The sequence below is a fragment of the Eucalyptus grandis genome, chromosome 3 (assembly GCF_016545825.1).
Source record: "Eucalyptus grandis isolate ANBG69807.140 chromosome 3, ASM1654582v1, whole genome shotgun sequence".
Taxonomy (NCBI): Eukaryota; Viridiplantae; Streptophyta; class Magnoliopsida; order Myrtales; family Myrtaceae; genus Eucalyptus; species Eucalyptus grandis.
In genome coordinates, this window is record NC_052614.1 from 70,868,577 (window position 1) to 70,887,563 (window position 18,987).

General features: G+C 38.2%; 1 protein-coding gene across 1 annotated transcript; it reads right to left on the reverse strand.

Annotated features, from left to right (window-relative positions):
* Window positions 1-8,974: 8,974 nt before the first annotated feature.
* Window positions 8,975-10,608, reverse strand: LOC104438425 (nod factor hydrolase protein 1). Its single transcript, XM_010051570.3, has 2 exons — window positions 9,445-10,608; window positions 8,975-9,346 (listed from the first exon to the last, which is right to left on the reverse strand). Exons 1-2 carry the CDS (start codon window positions 10,556-10,558, stop codon window positions 9,318-9,320), a joined length of 1,143 nt encoding a protein of 380 aa, XP_010049872.2. The 5' UTR covers window positions 10,559-10,608; the 3' UTR covers window positions 8,975-9,317.
* Between the last annotated feature and the right edge of the window lie 8,379 nt (window positions 10,609-18,987).

The window sequence follows — 18,987 nt, forward strand, 5'->3', positions numbered from 1 at the left end:
ACGCCGAGATAATTCAACGAAGTCAACACGATATGTCCGTATTGGGAATCAGCCTGTACTTAACGTTGATAACTCCGATGTCTGAAGCAATTATGAGAGACAACTTATTATGAATTTCTTTGCCGCTCCCAATTTTTTCTTTTGAATATATGCGGCTTGACACTTGCGGATTATTTTATTTAAAATAATTTTGATTTTCAAAACAGTAACTATACATAATAAGATTTCTTGATTATTTTTCTTTTTGGAACGAAGAAAGGGGATGGAAACGGATAAAGAAAAATGGAATTACGAGAATTCGAATGATTAAGGGGCTAATTTACAGCTTAAGTTCATTTTCCTCAAATGATCAAATTATAGGTAACCGAATAATAGAGGACCAAGATCAAGTCATATTACTGTTTTAACCTTAGTTTTATCGAGGTGCCATCATATTTAACAAAACATAAAAATAAAAAAGGCGTGCTGCAACCTAAATACCTCTCTCTCTCTGACATACGCAAAAGTTTTCCATGACCTATGAGTATGTTTACTTTACAGAAAATTAGTAATTTGAAAAACATCCCTAAGATGATCGCTTGTATTACGCATAAAAGTGAATTAACCAAAAATATTTGTTGATCAATAATGGATACATTTAGGGATCGATTGTTGCTGTTGATGAAATTATTTACCATCAACTAATTTTTCATAACAACACAAACAATCATTATAAGAAAACATCTCCAAATTATTAATTCTCCGAGATAGATATGCACTCACTTCCCGCTATTCTACTGATATAGCTCTGGGCACCATGTCAACAATGAATACAAAAGTTTTGTCATGTAAGTATTACTAAATTAACATGTTTATAATGATGATAATAACAAGTGGCAAAATGACTTGATTGCACCAACTTGATTGCACGGACTAAATGAGTTAGAAGACTTAATTACAGATATTAAAATGATTATAAAAACTTGATGGTACAAAGAAGTTCGAACATCCAATTTCAGTTTCACAAGAGTTATGGAACCAAAATGGTACATCACCTAAGTTTTCTTTGGTCAATTATATCATCCTTTCTCTTTGTCACGCAAGCAATGGCGGATTTAATCTGATGTGTCCTCCAAAAGTTCACAAATTCTCGTTATAGGTTTCATTAATGAAAATCGTCCCCTCACTTTGTCTGACGTCTTCCCAACACTTTCTCTGCATGAGGATGGAAATGTCTTCTTATGAAATTTGATTTAGCACGTGTTTATTACTATGCTTAATCTTTGTTGCGGTCCCTAATCAGATGATCACCCATTTTCCCCTTAGAAATGGGAATGATCAAAGGTAAGTTTTTTTTATTTTGGGTGTCTTTGATAACGTTTCTATTCCCGAACGGTTTTTTTTTAGAAATATATATATATATATATATATATATATATATATATATATATATATTAATTTTGTTTCCGAGAATAATTTCTGAGCATTTTAAGGCGTTTAGTAACTATACAAAATTTATATTCCCGTAACAAAAATGTTTTTGATACGAGCCCAAATATTTTTGTGACTTAGAATTAATTTTAAATTATTACTAATTTTATTACATTTTTCTTTTTCTTTTCTTTTTCTTTTTCTTTCTCCTTTCTCTAGCCAGTTGCCAGTCTTGGCCATGGTCAGCCGGTGAGGTCGCCAGTCTCAAGGGAGATTCGTTAGCCACCAGCAAGGTCCCCCTAAGCCTCACTAAGGCTGGTGACCAACTACGAGGAAGAAGAGAGGAAGAGAAAAAGAAGAAAAGAAAAAGTGTTTGTTGCTTGAGTTGTTCTCGAGAATAAAAAGCAACTTTTATTTGTTTTTTATTTATGTTCCAAATATGTTCCTGGTAACAAAAAAAACTACCAGACGTGTTTCTATTCTATTTCTATTCCCGAGAACAAAAATTCAGAAACTCTTGTTCTTGAAAACTTACCAAACGCTAGTATTATCACCCTTTATTACCAATTAGGATTGGAGTTTGTTGAGTTAAGTAGAAATTGCCCAATCCAGACTTTTATGCCACAAAAATGCTTATTCATAACTTACAATTTATCAAATATTTATCACTTTCAAGACATGAGTTTACAAATCCATAGAAGAGATAACACCACTTACCTGGATTTGTCCCAAATCAAATAACAAGGCTCACTCGATTCGATAAACTTGCATTCCTATCATATAAGTGAGAAATATCAAAAACCAAATAAAATGCTATCTCAACTATGGCTAAGTTAAATTAAGCTTAAACGCTTATAAAATAACTCTCACGCCTTAACCAAGGAGCCAGTATTATCACCTAGAGAGGGGTGAATAGGTGTAAAAACAGATTTTATCAATAGAAATAGTAAAAAGTTTTCTTCAAACGAGTCGACGATACCAGACTTCTAATATAGATTCAAAATAGCAACACTTAGAAAATATCACAACAATTAAATTAAAGGAGTTAAGGGAAGAGAAAATTGAAATAAGATTTATAGTAGTTTGGCTTAAATCAAGCCTACATCTTCTCTCTCACGTTAACAGCTTTTTGGCTGAATTTCACTATGAATCAAAAGAGAATTACAACAGTATGAGTCTAATTGCTCAGTGAAGAGTTTTTTTTTTTCTCACTAAGTCACTACTTTGTGTTTCTCTCTCTCTCTCTCGAGTATGAATATGAGCATTATCGATGAAGAACAAGTGATTTGAGAAGTTTTAGACTTTGAAATTCTAATATTTACGCACACTTCAAATAACCAAAATGCCTGCTTAAATACTTCTTCATGCCTTTATGATCGTTGGCACTATCTAGAGAAATTCTTCCAATCATCCCATTAGGCAGAATCAATCAAAGAGATCTTGTAGCCGTTTGAAGATTGAGGTGAAAATCCGATGATCCTGGTCACCCATACAATTAGAATCTAAGGACGCACATAACAAAATTTCTATTTCTTGATTTCTTTGTTTCTCTGTTCCCGGAACAGTTTGAAATAGAAATCCGTTTGGTAATACATTTGATTTCTCTATTTCTGAAACAGAATTCTATTCCGAAAATAGAGAAATCAAAGAAATCGAAGCTGAAATTTTTAGCTTATCGTTTTAAATAGAAATCGAACCTGAAATCAAACCATATAAAAGAACCTTGCACTTTCTTGCTAACTTAATTCACTCATAACCACAACTTCACAAATTATTGCTAATTTTCTTTTTCTTATTTTGCTCGTGTTTTTTATTATTATTTTTTCAATTTTTTTTTTTTGATAACTTCCTCATTAGGATGAAAAGCAATCTAATGGGTTCCCAATTTTCAAAAATGACCAAAGTTCTTAAGTGCTTACCTAAAAACAATGGGGCTATTTCCTCCTAGAAAGGACATGCGCATGGCCAGTTGAAGAAAAAGTTTTTACGCAATGGATGAATAAAAAATGTGCCTAGAAAATTTAACCTTGTTTCTTTATGGATTCAAAAGTCTTGCAAAATCAAAATAATTAGATTGTTACACAATCTTGAATTTTAATTCGAAGGCAAGAGATTCGAGAGAATCTCTCTTTGCAATGCAAGGGCCATTAAAGGTTCATTGAGCAACAATAAAGAAATTAGGGATGAGCAACTAGACTGATTCAATTCAAGAATCAAAATAAACCAACCTTCCCCCAATTGGTTCCAAACCATAAACGTTACTCCAAGGTAGAATTTCCATATATTTCTTTACCCTATCAATTTTATTTTGTTGATAATCTTGTATAATACTAGTCTTTGATAAAATGACAGGGCTATATAGGCGCCATTGATGGCACTCATATTCATGCTTCCATAGTACTTGTCTGAACCTACACAGAATGAGCTTGCAAACGATATATTGACCAAGGAGGGAAACCAAATAAACACGTTTAGGAAAACCATTGGCAAGGGATAATAATATGCTGGAAATTCCATGAAATTGTATCTTCAACTTTTGTAATGTATTAGTATTATTTCGACTATTATTTTGTATATGAGGATTTCCTAAGTTGTTTTAATATTATTTCGACTATTATTTTGTATTTGAGGATTTCTTATATTGTTATCTAATCAATTTCTATTCCTAGAAATAGAAATTTTATTATGTTATCAAATGGATTTCTGTTCCAAAAATAAAAATTTTGAGTCGTTATCAAATGGGTTTTTGTGCTCGAAACCTGTTCGGGAATAGAAATTGAGAAACCAATTTTTGGCCAGAAATCAATTTCTGGAATAGAAATTTTGTCATGCACGCCCTAATTCTCCATAAGTTGATTCTTTCAAAAAAAAAACTTGTCTTCGAAAATCCGTGATTGATTTATCAATATTTATAAAAGATAAGTGAGATTCTCAACCAAAGAGCTAGATATATCTTGTTTGTACTGAATCCTTGTATTGATCCTTGTTGAAGGATCAATAATTCTTCACTTGGGTTCAGTCTGAATCTTCGTCAAAGTGGGACAGACTTCTGATGTGAAATAGATTTTGACAAATTTCCACATAAGTCTAGTATTCCTTAGAATAAGAATAAGAGAATGAAAGTTTTGTTAATCTTCAAAATCTAATAGGAGTTTTCTTAACATTAACAAATCGCATATCCAAAGTGATTATTCAACCCGTCCACAACATGGAGCTTAAGCACGAAATTTGGTCATGCCATAACTCATTCCACCGAACCTCATTTCAAATGTTCTTACAGTTAATAAAAAGTTATTTCAACACACTATAAGGACCCCAACTTGACCATTTCAAAATCAAGCTAAAACAGACAAAATATGGCCTCGAATTGGCTGGGCATGCACTATTCATAACGCGCGTTCGAAATTTTATTTCGGGTAAATTATAAGCTCAAATCAAGATCCGTAAAATTCTATGACTTCACAATACCCTAAACTATCATTTATATATATACGTAGCTTAACGACTCAAAAATCATATTACGCAACTCAAATTTCCCAGAATTTCTTAATGTTAGCCCTAAATCCGAAAACTACTCTGATTGGACGAACGACCGGCGCGAGTACTTACCGAGCATTGTGGATCGGAGTAATTCCGGCTTGGCGAGGCTCCGGTAGTGTAGACATGAAAACTCTTTTTCCTTTCTTCCTTCTCCTTCTTTCTTTCTTTCTTTCTTTCTTTTCCTTTCCCTTTTTTTCTTTTCTTTTCCCCCAACCCATGCATGTGCTCTCTGCCTTATAAAAGGGCTTAAGCATATCCCCGTTCTCTTTTTGCTTTTCTTTTGTTGACTTTTTCAACATATCGGTACCAATTTAGTCAATTACAATTGGTAAGTTGCTTTATCGAGGATTGAAGCAAATTTAATGGACCAACTAAGGAAGTTATTTTGGCTTAGAGATGGGATTGCGACAAGAGAAGATTGGGGGGTATTGCCGCAATCAAAGTGCAATAAATTTGATTGTAATCAAATGTATCACGACTAGATGAAAAGCATCGATGCCAGACACCACTTTATTTGTCATATTATGTCACAAAAAACCACATCCATTGACAAAAGGAATAAGTTAGATATTATGGGATACAAGAAAATGAATCATATCCTATTGAGCAAGTGACGTCATTGTTCAAATTACGCCAAGCGTCTATAGAGGGTGAACAACCCCGAGGGGCTCAGGAGAGACAGCGATTAATAGGGATGGAGTTAGACATCTCGCCAAGTTGGAGATTTGTTGATTATAGCTCAAAGTCAATCCTGATTGATTTAAAATGCAAGCCATAGCTAAATTGTAAGGAAACCCGGCCATATAAGGAAAGTCCAAATTTGACCCTTGCCAATAGGATTGTGGGTGGTGCTAGAAAGGACGATTAATTTCTCGTGAGACTGCTTTTCCTCATGGAAAATGAAGTCCGTGTTGACGTCGGAGAAGGGCTCATGGTATTTTTGCATATAAACATGTTGTCCTTAAGTTTGGTCTTGTGTGCACGGTGAGTTTGTTTAATATGTGTGAAAACTTGGAAGAGACGCGTAGAGCAATGTGAGTCGTCACCCATGATAGTTGAGAATGTGAGAGTACTTTTTTGTAATTGATTCTTATGGGTTCCAGTTTAATCTACAATTGAAAAACACTATAAGTGGATTGAGCGATTATAGTTCATGGGGCAAGAAAACAAATTTGATATAAAAATTAAACATGATAGCACTAGATTCCACAATTAATCTTGAAGAACTGAACGACCAGATGGATACAAAAATATCAAAAAATATTCCAGAGTTTAGCTAAATGATATGTTTAAGTTAACTGCTTGTGAATGTACCTAAGCCTCTAGCCAGTAGTAAGTGGCTTTTTGTGTCTGGCACCTTGCCTTGGAGTAAAATTCATGATCTGAAAATGGACAAGCGAAAGGTTCAAATAGTGCAAATACAAAGGGATGATGTAGTGTTCTTCTTTCTTTTTTTTTAATCAAGTCCTTGTACTTTTATTTTCTTTTAGTCAAGTTCTTCTACTCGTACAAATCATTTAATCGATTTCCTCGGACACTACATTTTGTCAAATCCCGCCAGCATGGCTGTCGGCAACACTTGAGGGTAACGGGAATAACATTTTGATGTCATGAGCACTATCATGGAAAGGGAAAAGCTAAAAGAAAAATAATCTTCTTCTTCCACTCATAATCTCTCTCTCTCTCTCTCTCTCTCTCTCTCTCTCTCTCTCTCTCTCTCTCTCTCTCTCTCACATGCACTTCTTTTTTGACCTAAAAATATTATCCATGTCACCCTTGGGCATCATCCAATGACCAGGCCTCAGTAAGGTCCCGACAACGATGTTGAGATTTCACGAGAGAGAGAGAGGTCATGTCTTTATGGTGGCGATGGTAGCGGCAACGGAGGTGGAGGAGCGATGGTTGCAGACTTGGTAATATTAATGCTAGAGAGACAGAGAGGGGCTGTGTCTTTATGGTGGCGAGGGCAGTGGCAACGGAGGTGGAGGTGGGCGGTGGTTGCATAATTGGTAATATTAATGCAAAGCATATAGATAAGGGTTTATTTGTTTAATGGAAAATGAATAATTTGGAAAATATTTTCCTAAAATTAATTGCTTGAAGTAATTAATCAATAGAAATTTTTTTTCATCATTTACAACATTTTATGCCCAAATATTTTCATGGACAATGAAAATACATTTCATTTTCTCATTTTAATTTTAGTAAAATGTTTATGAAATCAATTACCATTCGCAAAACAACCAGAGCCCAGACAGACAACAATTTGTCCATCTGCTTCGTGGGCTTATCTTTTGTAGCTCAGGGCTTTGTAGGCCCGATCGACCAGCCCATAAAGTCCATGATCCCCTAAAAAATGTTTTTCCATGTCCCGCTCAAGTCTTAAAGCACCATGGAGTATAATAATTACTAGCAAGTTACACACATGAATCATGAAATGCAATCTTCACATCTAACCACGAAAATCATGATTGCGCCCTGCTGAGAAAGTCGTGCTTTCTCCACGGACGGATTCTTCAAGCCATTGGAATTTCGGTTAGGTCGACCCTTGACTTGTAGACCAACAATTTTCCACGAAAAGTGGAATGATAATGAGGGCCTCTTTTTGCCTTTCCTAGCGCTTTAGCAGCTGGCAAGCCTCAAAGCCTTCTTCAGTTTTTGTGCCAAATTTGCCTAGACCAGAGCCACCGGATGCCCCCTCTCCATGTCCATCACCAATGCATCTCCTTTTCTGCCTCCTTCCCAAGGAATCAAAGGTGGGTATTAAAGCGGAGGATTTTCCGCCCTCGGCGATTCAAACTTCCTACTTCACTCATTTTCTACGCTTTTGTCCAGCTCGACCTGTCGAGTTACGAAGTCGTAATCACAGACGTCGACAAGAAATGGATGAAGAACTTCATCGCCACTCTTCACGCCAATAACCCCCCGGCGAAGGCCCACCTGTCGGTCGGTGGTATTGCTTCAAACTTGAGCATATTTGCCGCCTTAACCGTGAATTTCAAAAATTACTGGGGGGCCTTCCCTAGGTCCGTCATTGGTGTGGCTCGGGACTACAATTTCGACGGCATCGATTCCGATTGGGAATTCCCCACCAGCCCACAAAACATGTCGAACCTATCCCCACCTCTTGGAGGAGCTGCAAATCTCCCTAGAGAAGGAGCACCGGGAGGCAAAAGCTCCTCCTGATGGCTGCCGTGTACTTCTCCGCGGAATTCTTCCTATCCAATGACCCGACAATGTCTTCCCCAGGTGAAGCGATGAGGGATCACTCGGACTTCTGAATGTGATATGCTTCGACTACCATGGGACCTGGGACAGGACGGCCATGGCGAAGCACGCGCTGCTCTACGACAAGGCAAGCAACGTAAGCACAAGCAATGGACAGGTAAGGAGCAGGGTCTTAGAGGCTAAGGAGCAGGGTCTTAGATATGATGGCCCGACCTATTTCTATGCTGAGACCATGTCCACCTATTTCTATGCTGGAACGAGCAGGATTGGATATGATGGCCCGACCTCAATAGAGAACAAGGTCAAGTTCGCTAAGGAGCAGGGTCTTAGAGGCTACCTTTTGTGGGCAGTTGGGTATGATGACCACGGTTGGACTCTTTCTTGGACAGGTAATTAGTATAGTGCATTAAATTTAATTTGTGGAACTGAGATTAATGCTGCCAGAGGACTCAAATAAAGCAATCGGATAGCTTCTTTCTCATCATGTAGAGCATAGTTACGTGCCATGCCATTTTATACTGTTGGGAAGTCGATTGACTTGTATCATCTTTCATATTTTGCAGCTTCAACTACGGGAGGAAGTGGCAATTGACAGACTACAATGTCTACGGGCGGGGTACATGGACAGCAATCGATATTGATAAGCTGCATCCTGAAGCCTGTACTATCTTATTTACAATATATGAATACGCAATACCGAGAAATGCCATGTATTAATCATTTTTGCTGAAAGTTGCTTACCGAACAACAGGATAAGCTAGCCTGGACATCTCAAGTTGAAACGTGGAACTTTTAATCAACCGTCATGAGCGTTACCGTGCCATTTAACATACATGTTCTACTCCTCGATCAATAGTTTTATTTTACAGAGATGTCTTAAGATCAGAATGATAGTCATCCTTGCAAGTGCATTCATGTAGTCATAATGACTATACAGAATAATCTTCAGAAGATCAATTTATTTCATCCTCTCTATCCATTCCATTATTTCAATAACATAATCAACATTACCTAAAACTTAAACTAATGATTCTAAATGCATTATGATAGGTAAGGTTCTGTCCTATGTTGAGCTCCCACTAGGCATTAGAATGTCCCAAGCTCCAGTGAGGCCTCCGCATTGTCTTTCAATTTCCAATTCATTTTCCATAGATCCAAGCCCTGGAAGCTGCAAAATACAAATCGAATGAGCTTAGCATATTCTTGTAGAGCGTTTCCACTAATAAACTTTCAAATGTAGTCAACTACTTGGAGAGAGTAAATTACCTTGGGTCGATATCTTCCATTCTTTGTCATAACTGAGAGCCCAAAAGAAGTAGCCTCTTAGCCCAAGGGCCCGAGCGAGCCGAACCTTAGTGGCCGTCGAGACAACACCGTCGTACCCCACCCACGACGTCCCTTGGAAAGAGTAGGTCGACACGGTGGTCGCATCGTACTTCACGGTGGCATTGTTCTCCTTGTTGAACGTCTCCACTTGGGAATAGATGAGCACGCCGTCATCTCCCGGGCCGAGCCCGACAGCCGGCGCTCCGATGCCGTGAACGTTCGGATCCTTGAGCTTCCAAGTCCTTCCGTAAAGTGGCAAGCCCATGACCAACTTCTTTCTCTGCAACCCGGCCTTGATCCATGACCTGAGGCCATAGTTTGAGCTGATGTTGCTATTCGGGTCGAAGAATGCGGCTTGCGCCCCCGTGGCCGATGTGTCCCACGAGCCGTGATAGTCGTAGCACATGGCGTTGATCCAGTCCAAGTTCTGATTGATCGAAGCCACGGGATACATGCGATACGTTCCCGAGAGGAAGAAGTCAACGGCGAAGTACACAGCCGCCGTGAGAAGCAGCGGAGGCCGAGCCGTGGCCTTGGCCTCCCTCTGTATCGCGCTCCGCCACTCTTGGAACAACAAGCCCAAGTCCGTCATCTGTTTCGGGTTCTCAGGCATTTCCCAATCGAGATCGAGCCCATCAAAACCGTACCTCCTCGCGACCTCAATGGAGGAGTCTATGAAGAGCTTCCGCGTCGAAGCGCTCGACGCAATGGTGGCAAACAGAGTAGGGCCATCACTCGCGCCGCCGATGGAAATAAGGGTCTTCACGGGCGGGTTCTTCCGGCGGAGGGAGGCAGTGAAGTTTGAGAGCAGCGGGGCTGTCGAGTCCGAGACTTCGAACTTGTAAGTCGAATTGCTTGGGGAGAGGAAAGCGTAGAGGATGTGAGTGAAGAGCGATGTCTCTATGGACGACGGAGGGAAAGAACTCGAGACCCACGAAGGATAATAAGCGCCTTTAACGGTTGCTGCCGGAGTCGAAGCCGCGACAGCGACTTCCACAGCTGCCGTTGAGAAAAGAACTATGAAGAGCAAATTCAAGAAGCTGAAATTTGCCATGCTTTGCAGGGAAAGGGTTCAAAATGTCTAAGGCATGTGTGCAATTAAATGGGTTGGAGCCTATGTTTATATACAAATCAGATGTCTCTTAGGAATTATTCAGATCAGGTTATTAAGAAGAAAATTCTTGGGACCGCAGAAATGATTGATTTTGTCCACAAGTTGCGTGCTTTTGGAACCATATTCTAGAGAGGATAAGGAAATGGAGGACATGTGAGTGAGTGGTGGTTTTTGTTTTAGTTGAGAGTCGCCGGCCTTATTGGTTAAAGAGCATTAAATTATGAATTTGGGAATATATCTAGAGGGCTGCCTTTCTTGACCAGCTCCATTATTTGGTCCAAAGTGATCTGTCCATTATGTCTGGAGCTGAGTTGATTGGCATCATACTCATCCAACACAATTCACTTATCACATGTGTAATTGAACTCAACGCTAATGTAATGAATTACTGTTTCATTTGTGTAATTGAGTCAAACTAAATGGAAATAGTGAATTACTTGAAGTACTTTCAAACACCGTTACGGGCCATTCATGTTATAGCTGGGTTAATTTGCGCATATAATTTCGAAGACTGCATTGTCAGCGGAACATTCGAAAAGGCAAAGGTTGACTTTGCCTCGTCGATAGGAAGAAGTCAATGATTTTGTAGCTCAACCTGAGAGTTAAATGAGCTCAAGCCTCAAGGTCAAACCTGAACATGAAGGAAATTGGTTATTCAATTGATGTTGCGCAGTACCTAATTGCGTATTTGACTTGGCTCGCAACCTGGAAAGCGGTGCATACCGCAATCGACGGTCAAAGGATCAAAACCGCAAGTTGCCCTTGACTTTCATGAGTTTTTTACGTTACGTAACTATGTAGGTTCATGTACGGTTGACCAAATCTCATTTATTTTGATCATTTGACCCGATTGATCAATAGATATATTGTTCCAGAAACATGTAGTATAGGCAATTGCAAAGTCTTGTGCGGACATTTAGACCTGTATCTAGTTCCATTCAGGTATCTTTTCTGTCATGATGGTGTTCCATTCGTGTGACGGTCCACCACTTGTGTTGGTGTTGTGCGGTCCAATATTCGTTCGTTCAACTTTCCAATGGGCAATCGCTCCAGTGGAGCCCAATGGATAACACACATAAGTAATGGGGATTGAGGTCCCGGGCAAAGTGCCAATGAGGACACAAGTCAACCCACAACAAAGGATAGTATTGATGGTGAGGTGGAGCTCACAAAGATGGTGTAGTCTATAGCGACAGATAGAGAATAGAGAGATTAGAGGAACCACAAATGTGCAGTTTTATTGTTTAAGTTACTTCTAAAGTGTAGTTTATCCTTATCTATTGCAGAGGAGACACTGGGTCCGCTCTCATATCAAGAGGCGGTATGAGGTGTAGAGAGAAGATAGAAGTCTATTCAACTAAATCAGACATCACAGTTGATAGTATCTCCAAAGGGGTAGAAGATGGTGGGATGCAAGTGGCCTTCAAGAAGCAGCATGGCAATCTTGGCTTAGAGGCGGCTCAGTATGAGGCATGCCTTGTAGCGAAGAGCATGCAGATGTTAAGTCACTTTTCTACACAAGATACATGCAACAACCGGAAGGTTGTCACTTTCAGGCCCAAGAAGACAAGTTATGGTAGCTTAAATGATCCCTTTATGGCGTTAAGCAATATCCTCGGTAGTTATACAAATGGTTTGACTCATTTATTACTTGTCAGTAGTATAGAAGGAGCGCCATAGAAGGTTAGAGGACGTTATCTACAGTTATTTGTTGTATGATGATGATATGTTGATAGAAACCAAGAAAATGCGTAACATTGATGAGCTGCAACGATAATTGAGTAGTGAGTTCATGATGAGAGATTTAGATGTAGCAAAAAAATTGCTCAAAATGGAGATTTAGAGGAATAGGTCTGCAAGGATGCTTCAGCTATCGCAGGGTGATTACATATGTAAAGTGCTAAGATGGTTTAGCATGCATAAGGCCAAACAGTGAGTAACTTATAAGTTACACTCTTAAAGCTTTCAGTTGTCATTGGACCACTATCAGAGAGAGTATATGTCTCATGTTCCCTATGCTAGCGTTGTTACTTGTTGATGGTATTATGTATGAAATGGTGTGCACTAAATTATGCATCTCGCATGTTGTGTGTTATGAGCAGGTTTATGAGTAATCTTGAAAGAAACACCGGAAAATGGATTCCAATGAATTTGAGAGGACAGTAGATGGCGGTTTGACTTTTGGGAAGAGACAGGCTCCATGAGGTATAATTATTTATGAGGGTTTGGATTTTGTCGATGACATGGATGGACCGAGGTCCTTGACAAGTTATGTGTCCAGTTTCGCAAGTTGTGCAATCTGTGAATAGTGCAATTACAATCGGCAATTGCTTTGTCAAGGAGTCAAGCAAAGTATGTGGGACAACCAAGGATGGTATTTTGGCTCAAATGTTTACTCAGTGATCTATGATTGCAACAAAAGAAGATAGTTGGATATATATATATATATATATTGGTAAAGGTACGAATATATTGAGCTTTAAATCAAACAATACAAGAGGGTTCAGTTCCAAAAACTTACATTCATAAAGACAACAAGTCAGAACGAGTGGAAGGGAGTCGAAGAAAAATGAGGAAGACCCCAAAACAAGCAGACCTAACCAACAGAAGAAAAAACAGCCAAAACAACAGCCAGATACGCCCAGCACAAGAACGGCAACAAGGGCATCACCAGGGCCGAAGCGACGCAGGAGCAAGCAATCGCCAGACCGCATCTGCCAGTACAAAACAACCATGTCGCCAACAAAAGGGGAAGTCCCGTAGGAGTTGCATCGGGTAGAACCCACCGACTGAGCCACTGAAAATACATCGCGTCCACCATGGAAGGAGGCAAACTGCATGAAGAGGAGGCTCCAGGCATTGAGAACACCAACGAATCTACCGCCGAACTAAAGCAATAGAATCTCTAGCAGAGAAGATGATTGGGTCAATACCCCAACTACGAAGATTGTTGGATATTGCGACAATCAAAGTGCAATATTTGGTTGTGATTAGATGTATCATGACCAGAACAAAAACATTGATGTTGGACACCACTCTATTTGTAATATTGTGTCACAAAAAAACCACATCTATTGAAAAGGTAAGCAAGGTAGATGATATGGTATACAAGTTAACGAATCATATCTTGTTGAGCAAGTGACAATACTATTCAGATTACGAGAGCGTCTCTAGAGGGTAATCTATAGGGATGGATGGAGTGGACATTTATTGGTTATGGCTCAAAGTTAACCCGATTGATTTGAAATGCAAGCCATAAGTAAATTGTAAGGAAACCCAGGCCATATTAGGAAATTCCAAATTGGACCCTTGCCAATAGGATTGCGGGTGGTGGTAAAAAGGATAATTGATTTCTCCTGAGACTTCTTTTCCTTGTTGAAAATGAAGTCCATGTTTGCGTCGGAGAAGGGCTCATGGTATTTTTGCATATAAACATGATGTCGTTGGGTCTAGTCTTGTGTGCACAATGAGTTCGTTTAATATGTGTGAAAACTTGCGAGAGACACAGAGCAACGTGAGCCATCATCCAAGATAGTTGAAAGTCTGAGAAAACTCCATTTTCATGATTGTTTCCTTTGGATTCGAGTTTAATCCACGATTGAAAAACGCTTATATGTGAGTGGATTGAGCAATTATAATTAACGATGCAAGAAAACAAAATTGACATAAAAACTGAACATGATAGCACAATGATTCCATAATTAATCTTGAAGAACATATCTTAAAATATTAAAGAGTTTAGCTAAATGATATGTTTAAGTTAACGGCTTGTGAATGTACCTGAAGCCTCTAACCGGTAGTAAGTGGCTTTTTGTGTCTGGCACCTTGCCTTGGAGTAAAATTCATGATCCGGAAATGGACAAGCAAAAGGTTCAAACGGTGCAAATACAAAGGGATGATGTAGTGTTCTTCTTTCTTTTGACCTTTTAAAACTCAACAAGCGACCGCATTACGATTTATAACAAAAAAATTTACCTATCCTCGAGATTTCAAATTTTTTTTAATCAAGTCCCTGTATTTTATCTTTTTTAATCAAGTCTTTCCACTTGTACAAATCATTTAATAAATTTCCTCCAACACTACATTTTGTCAAATCCAGCTGACGTAGTTGTCGGCAGAGCTTGAGTGTGATACGAAATAACATTTTGATGTCATGAACACCGCCTCGGAAAAAGAAATGGTAAAGGAAAAAGAATGTTCTTTCTTCCACTCATAATCTCTCTTTACATGCCCTTGGGTTTTTAGACTTGGAAAAATATCATCCATGTCACCCTCTGGCATCATCCAATGACCTTGCCAGCTTGAATTGGTCGGATTTAACGCTGGAGGGATTAAAATTGGCAACATGTGCAAGAAGCACAACTTGATTAGAATACTTCAAAATAGGATGTCATAATTAGAAAAAAGTATGAAAGTGCAAGGACAAAAAATATAATTCTTCTACTATAGGATTAATCTTATTTATATGGATAATTTTTTACACATCTCGTATCCTCCACAAATGATGATAGATATAAGATGTGTAGAATCTTGGTTACACTCCTTATGTAGCAAGTATACATCCTCTTTATGACTCAATGTCCAACCCTCAACTTCCATCACCCCCCACCCCCTGGTTAATCCGCCCAATTGGTTTATTTTGACAATTTTATATTAATTATCATACGACTCACCTAGGCAATTATCTTCTTAATTTAAAATTAAAGTAAAAATTTAAAATAAATATGTTATTAAGTTAACAATACCAACAAATAAATATAATAAATATTGTCAAGCTCATAACATAGTGGTGCTTTTAACAATTTTTTTTAGAATGTGAATAATTGATATCATAATTGATAGTTTTTATCAAAATTCTAACGAGTGTATGCTTCTAATATATAATTTGAAACTTTATCAAATTATTTTCCACACAAGGACTTGCTCGCCCTATCTCGTTCCCAGCCTGTGCTCATGTGAGAGAGAGAGAGAGAGAGAGAGAGGCGTTGAGGCAAGGTCTTTATGGTGGCAATGGAAGCAGCAACAGAGGTGAAGGTGGGTAATGGTTGCAGACTTGGTGATGATAATCCATAAAGTGTATCAATAAGGCTTCATTTGTTTCATAAAAAAATGAATGATTTGAAATACATTTTCCTAAAATTAATTGCTCGAATTAATTAGTTAATGAAAAATGTTTTTAATCGTCTACGATGTTTTATGTCCAAACATTTTTATGGATAATGAAATACTCTTCGTTTGTTTATTTCAATTTTAGGAAAATGTTATTCAAATCATTCATTAAATGCGGAACAAACGAAGCCCAAACAGCAACAGCTTTTTAACTGCTTGGTGGGCTTATTTTTGTAGTTCAGGGCTTTGCAGGCCCGATCAGCCAGCCCATCAAGTCCATGTTCCCCTAAAAACTGTTTGTGCATATCCCAAGCACCACGCAGTATAATAAATTACTAGGAAGATACACACATGAATCATGAAATGCAATCTTCACATCTAACCAAGAAAATCATGATTGCGCGCTGCTGAGAAAGTCGTGCTTTCTCCACGGACGGATTATTCAAGCCATTGGAATTTCGGTTAGGTCGACCCTTGACTTGTAGACCAACAATTTCCCACGAAAAGTGGAATGATAATGAGGGCCTCTTTTTGGCTGTTTCTGTCCTTGCTTATCATTAACTCGAAAACCAGCTGGGAAAACAAGAATATCTAATTACAACCCCTTTGAACTTTAGTGGGATCAGTCAGTGGTTAAGCTTACATAAATCCATTGAATAGTCATCTCAAAGGATTCCATTCCTTCGGTCCTTGATTGCTTTCCCATATCTTTTTTTCTTTCCACTAGTTTCAGTGCCAAAATCCCTACATGAATCCATTGAATATTTGGCTTCGAATCATATGACTTTTGTCTCGTTCGTGAAATGGCTGTATGTTTCCCGGGCAACACGTAATACAAATGAGCAATCTTTGACTGAGGCCGGATGATGACCGACGGGACCGAAGCATCATCGACTGCCGACCTCGTAACATGTTTCATTTCGATCGATGGTCCCTCCCTCCATCCCCTTGGAATCTCAAGTGGGTCCGAGTATCAAATTGCCCCCCTCTCGGAAGGTTTGACCATTCACGTGAGGACGGGACATTTGCGAGGGATTATTACTTTATATCCTGAGACCTAACCCTAGCGATACCGAGTACGAACCAATTTCTGGAGACGATCTCGGCGTCTGTCGAGATGCAAGATCCCGACTATTTTTTGCAGCTTGACTAATCGTCGGGTTTCGTAGGCAATTCCTTGGTCCGATCTAGTTTGTGTTGACAGCTTTGATTGTAATTACCAAGGCTCTTAACCTAAACACTCTCCATCCTAAGTTTTGACTCTCTAAACCTTTGTTGATATAGGCAATTATCATCGTCCCCATTTTTATTTTCCCTCATGACTTTCAATTTCATTTAATGCAAATAACCCTAATCCCTGGACTTTATGGCAAATATATGTTTCTCCTTAAATCTTGGCAATTATACGCTCCAAATTTTTGCAAACTTTGCAAATAACCCTAAGCACCTTTATAACTCATTTAATGAGTGTGTTCCTTGCGTATAGCCTAGCTCCCAATCAATTCGAAATGTTAAGCAGGCGTGTGTGTACATTGAGTTTCCACTGGAAAAGGATTAATAGTACTCTCCATTCCGCATTGAAGATGATGTTATTCTAATTTAATTTTGCATGGTGGAATTCCCTTTTTGCCTGACCTATTTACACTAAGATCGGTTTTTAGGAATGGTCTGATGTGGCTTTAAATGGCTCTGACAATTCGTGTTAATGTGTCATAATCATGTTTGTAATTTCATGCTTAAAATATCTTCATTCCGCTTCTACACTCCAAAAAATAGGATTACGAGAAACCCATCTTAGTTTATGTTAATATGTAAAACTAACCATATCATGTGATGTCATATTTGGGATTTCTCTTTATAATTTGGGTTTTATCATGTTTCATATAAATGTCGTCCAAATGGATCATGTCTAGCATTTTCGTATTGGATCATAAAAGTAAGAAAAACAAAAACTGTTGACAAAAATATGTTGTATTTTGATGTTTCACAGTACAAATTCCATATTATGAATTCTCCGAATGTGAAGTAATAATGAAAGACGTTTCCTTTTTATGAAATCTTCGATAAAACCTTTGATGCGAACATCTTTGGTACACTTGCTAATAAAGAAAGACCATCTTTGGTTTGTTCCACGCTGAATACAATAAATGAGGTCGCTAAAAGACATTAACTAATTTTCCAGATACACCCTTTTTTTCCTTAAATTCTCCAAATAAGGCAATGCAGGATGTAATTTCCCACATGGTCATTTCTTTATTATTTTTCTTAATCTAGCCAATCACCAAAAATACATCATTCAACAAGAGTAAAAATTTAATCAATTAGGTCCAGCTGTGCACGATTAATTAGGGCAGAATGCTCCTCTAATTCGATGATTAATTAATGATCCAAAAATCACGGGCCATTCTTAGAAAGGATGACTAATTTTGGGGATAAATGCCAGATTGGAATATATCATTGGCATTTATGGCCTTAATAATTGCCAGATAATGGATCGATAATGTCGAAACTAGAAACTTATGATAACAAAATAATTAATCCTTTGACAAGGACAACCAAAAAGAAAATTGTCTGTTTCTTTTTTAGCCGTACGATGGGGCCAACAGTTCATCATTCCTTCAACTTGTGCAGTCTTCCCGCCGTACGTTTTTCTGACTTTTTCTTGGTCAATAAAATGAAAAGGTTCCATGAAGCCTAGGTAAAAAGAGCAGGACAGAAAAGGAAGGAAAAACACAAACCACCATGAGCGGAAAAATAGTGATTTACAAAATAAATTATCCATTCAACATAAGGAAACAATGATTATCTCCAAACATTTAAAAAAACTTAAGGAAATAATGCTAGATAAGACACAAATTCGTGGTTTGATATTTCAGTGCAAGGGGAAAAAAAGCATTATTCCGGGATTAAATTATTTTTCTGTTTATAAAGAAAAGGAAGCGAAATAAATCACATAATACAAGACTCAATGTTAACATTCGAGATAGGCACTTAGGTTTTAACGGAATACCAAATTCAAGAATAAATTAGGTCAATCTTTTCTATTCATGGCCAGTGGATATGTGATTGAGTATTTGAAAGAGGTGTGCATTGCTAATTTATTCTAATGAAATTTCGCGCTACTAGAATGGAAGTATTTAGTATTCACGTGCATACTTGTATGCGTTTGGATTGGACCATTGGCTTTTAGATCTACACGTTTCGCAAAACCGTCAAGGGAAATAAATTTTGCCATCGCGAAAAATCCGGAGAACATTTAC

Coding starts and splice junctions, on each gene's coding strand:
- LOC104438425 (XM_010051570.3), bottom strand. CDS start 10,558: ATGGCAAATTTCAGCTTCTTGAATTTGCTCTTCATAGTTCTTTTCTCA. Junction 9,347..9,444: donor ATGGAAGATATCGACCCAAG/GTAATTTACTCT, acceptor TGTATTTTGCAG/CTTCCAGGGCTTGGATCTAT.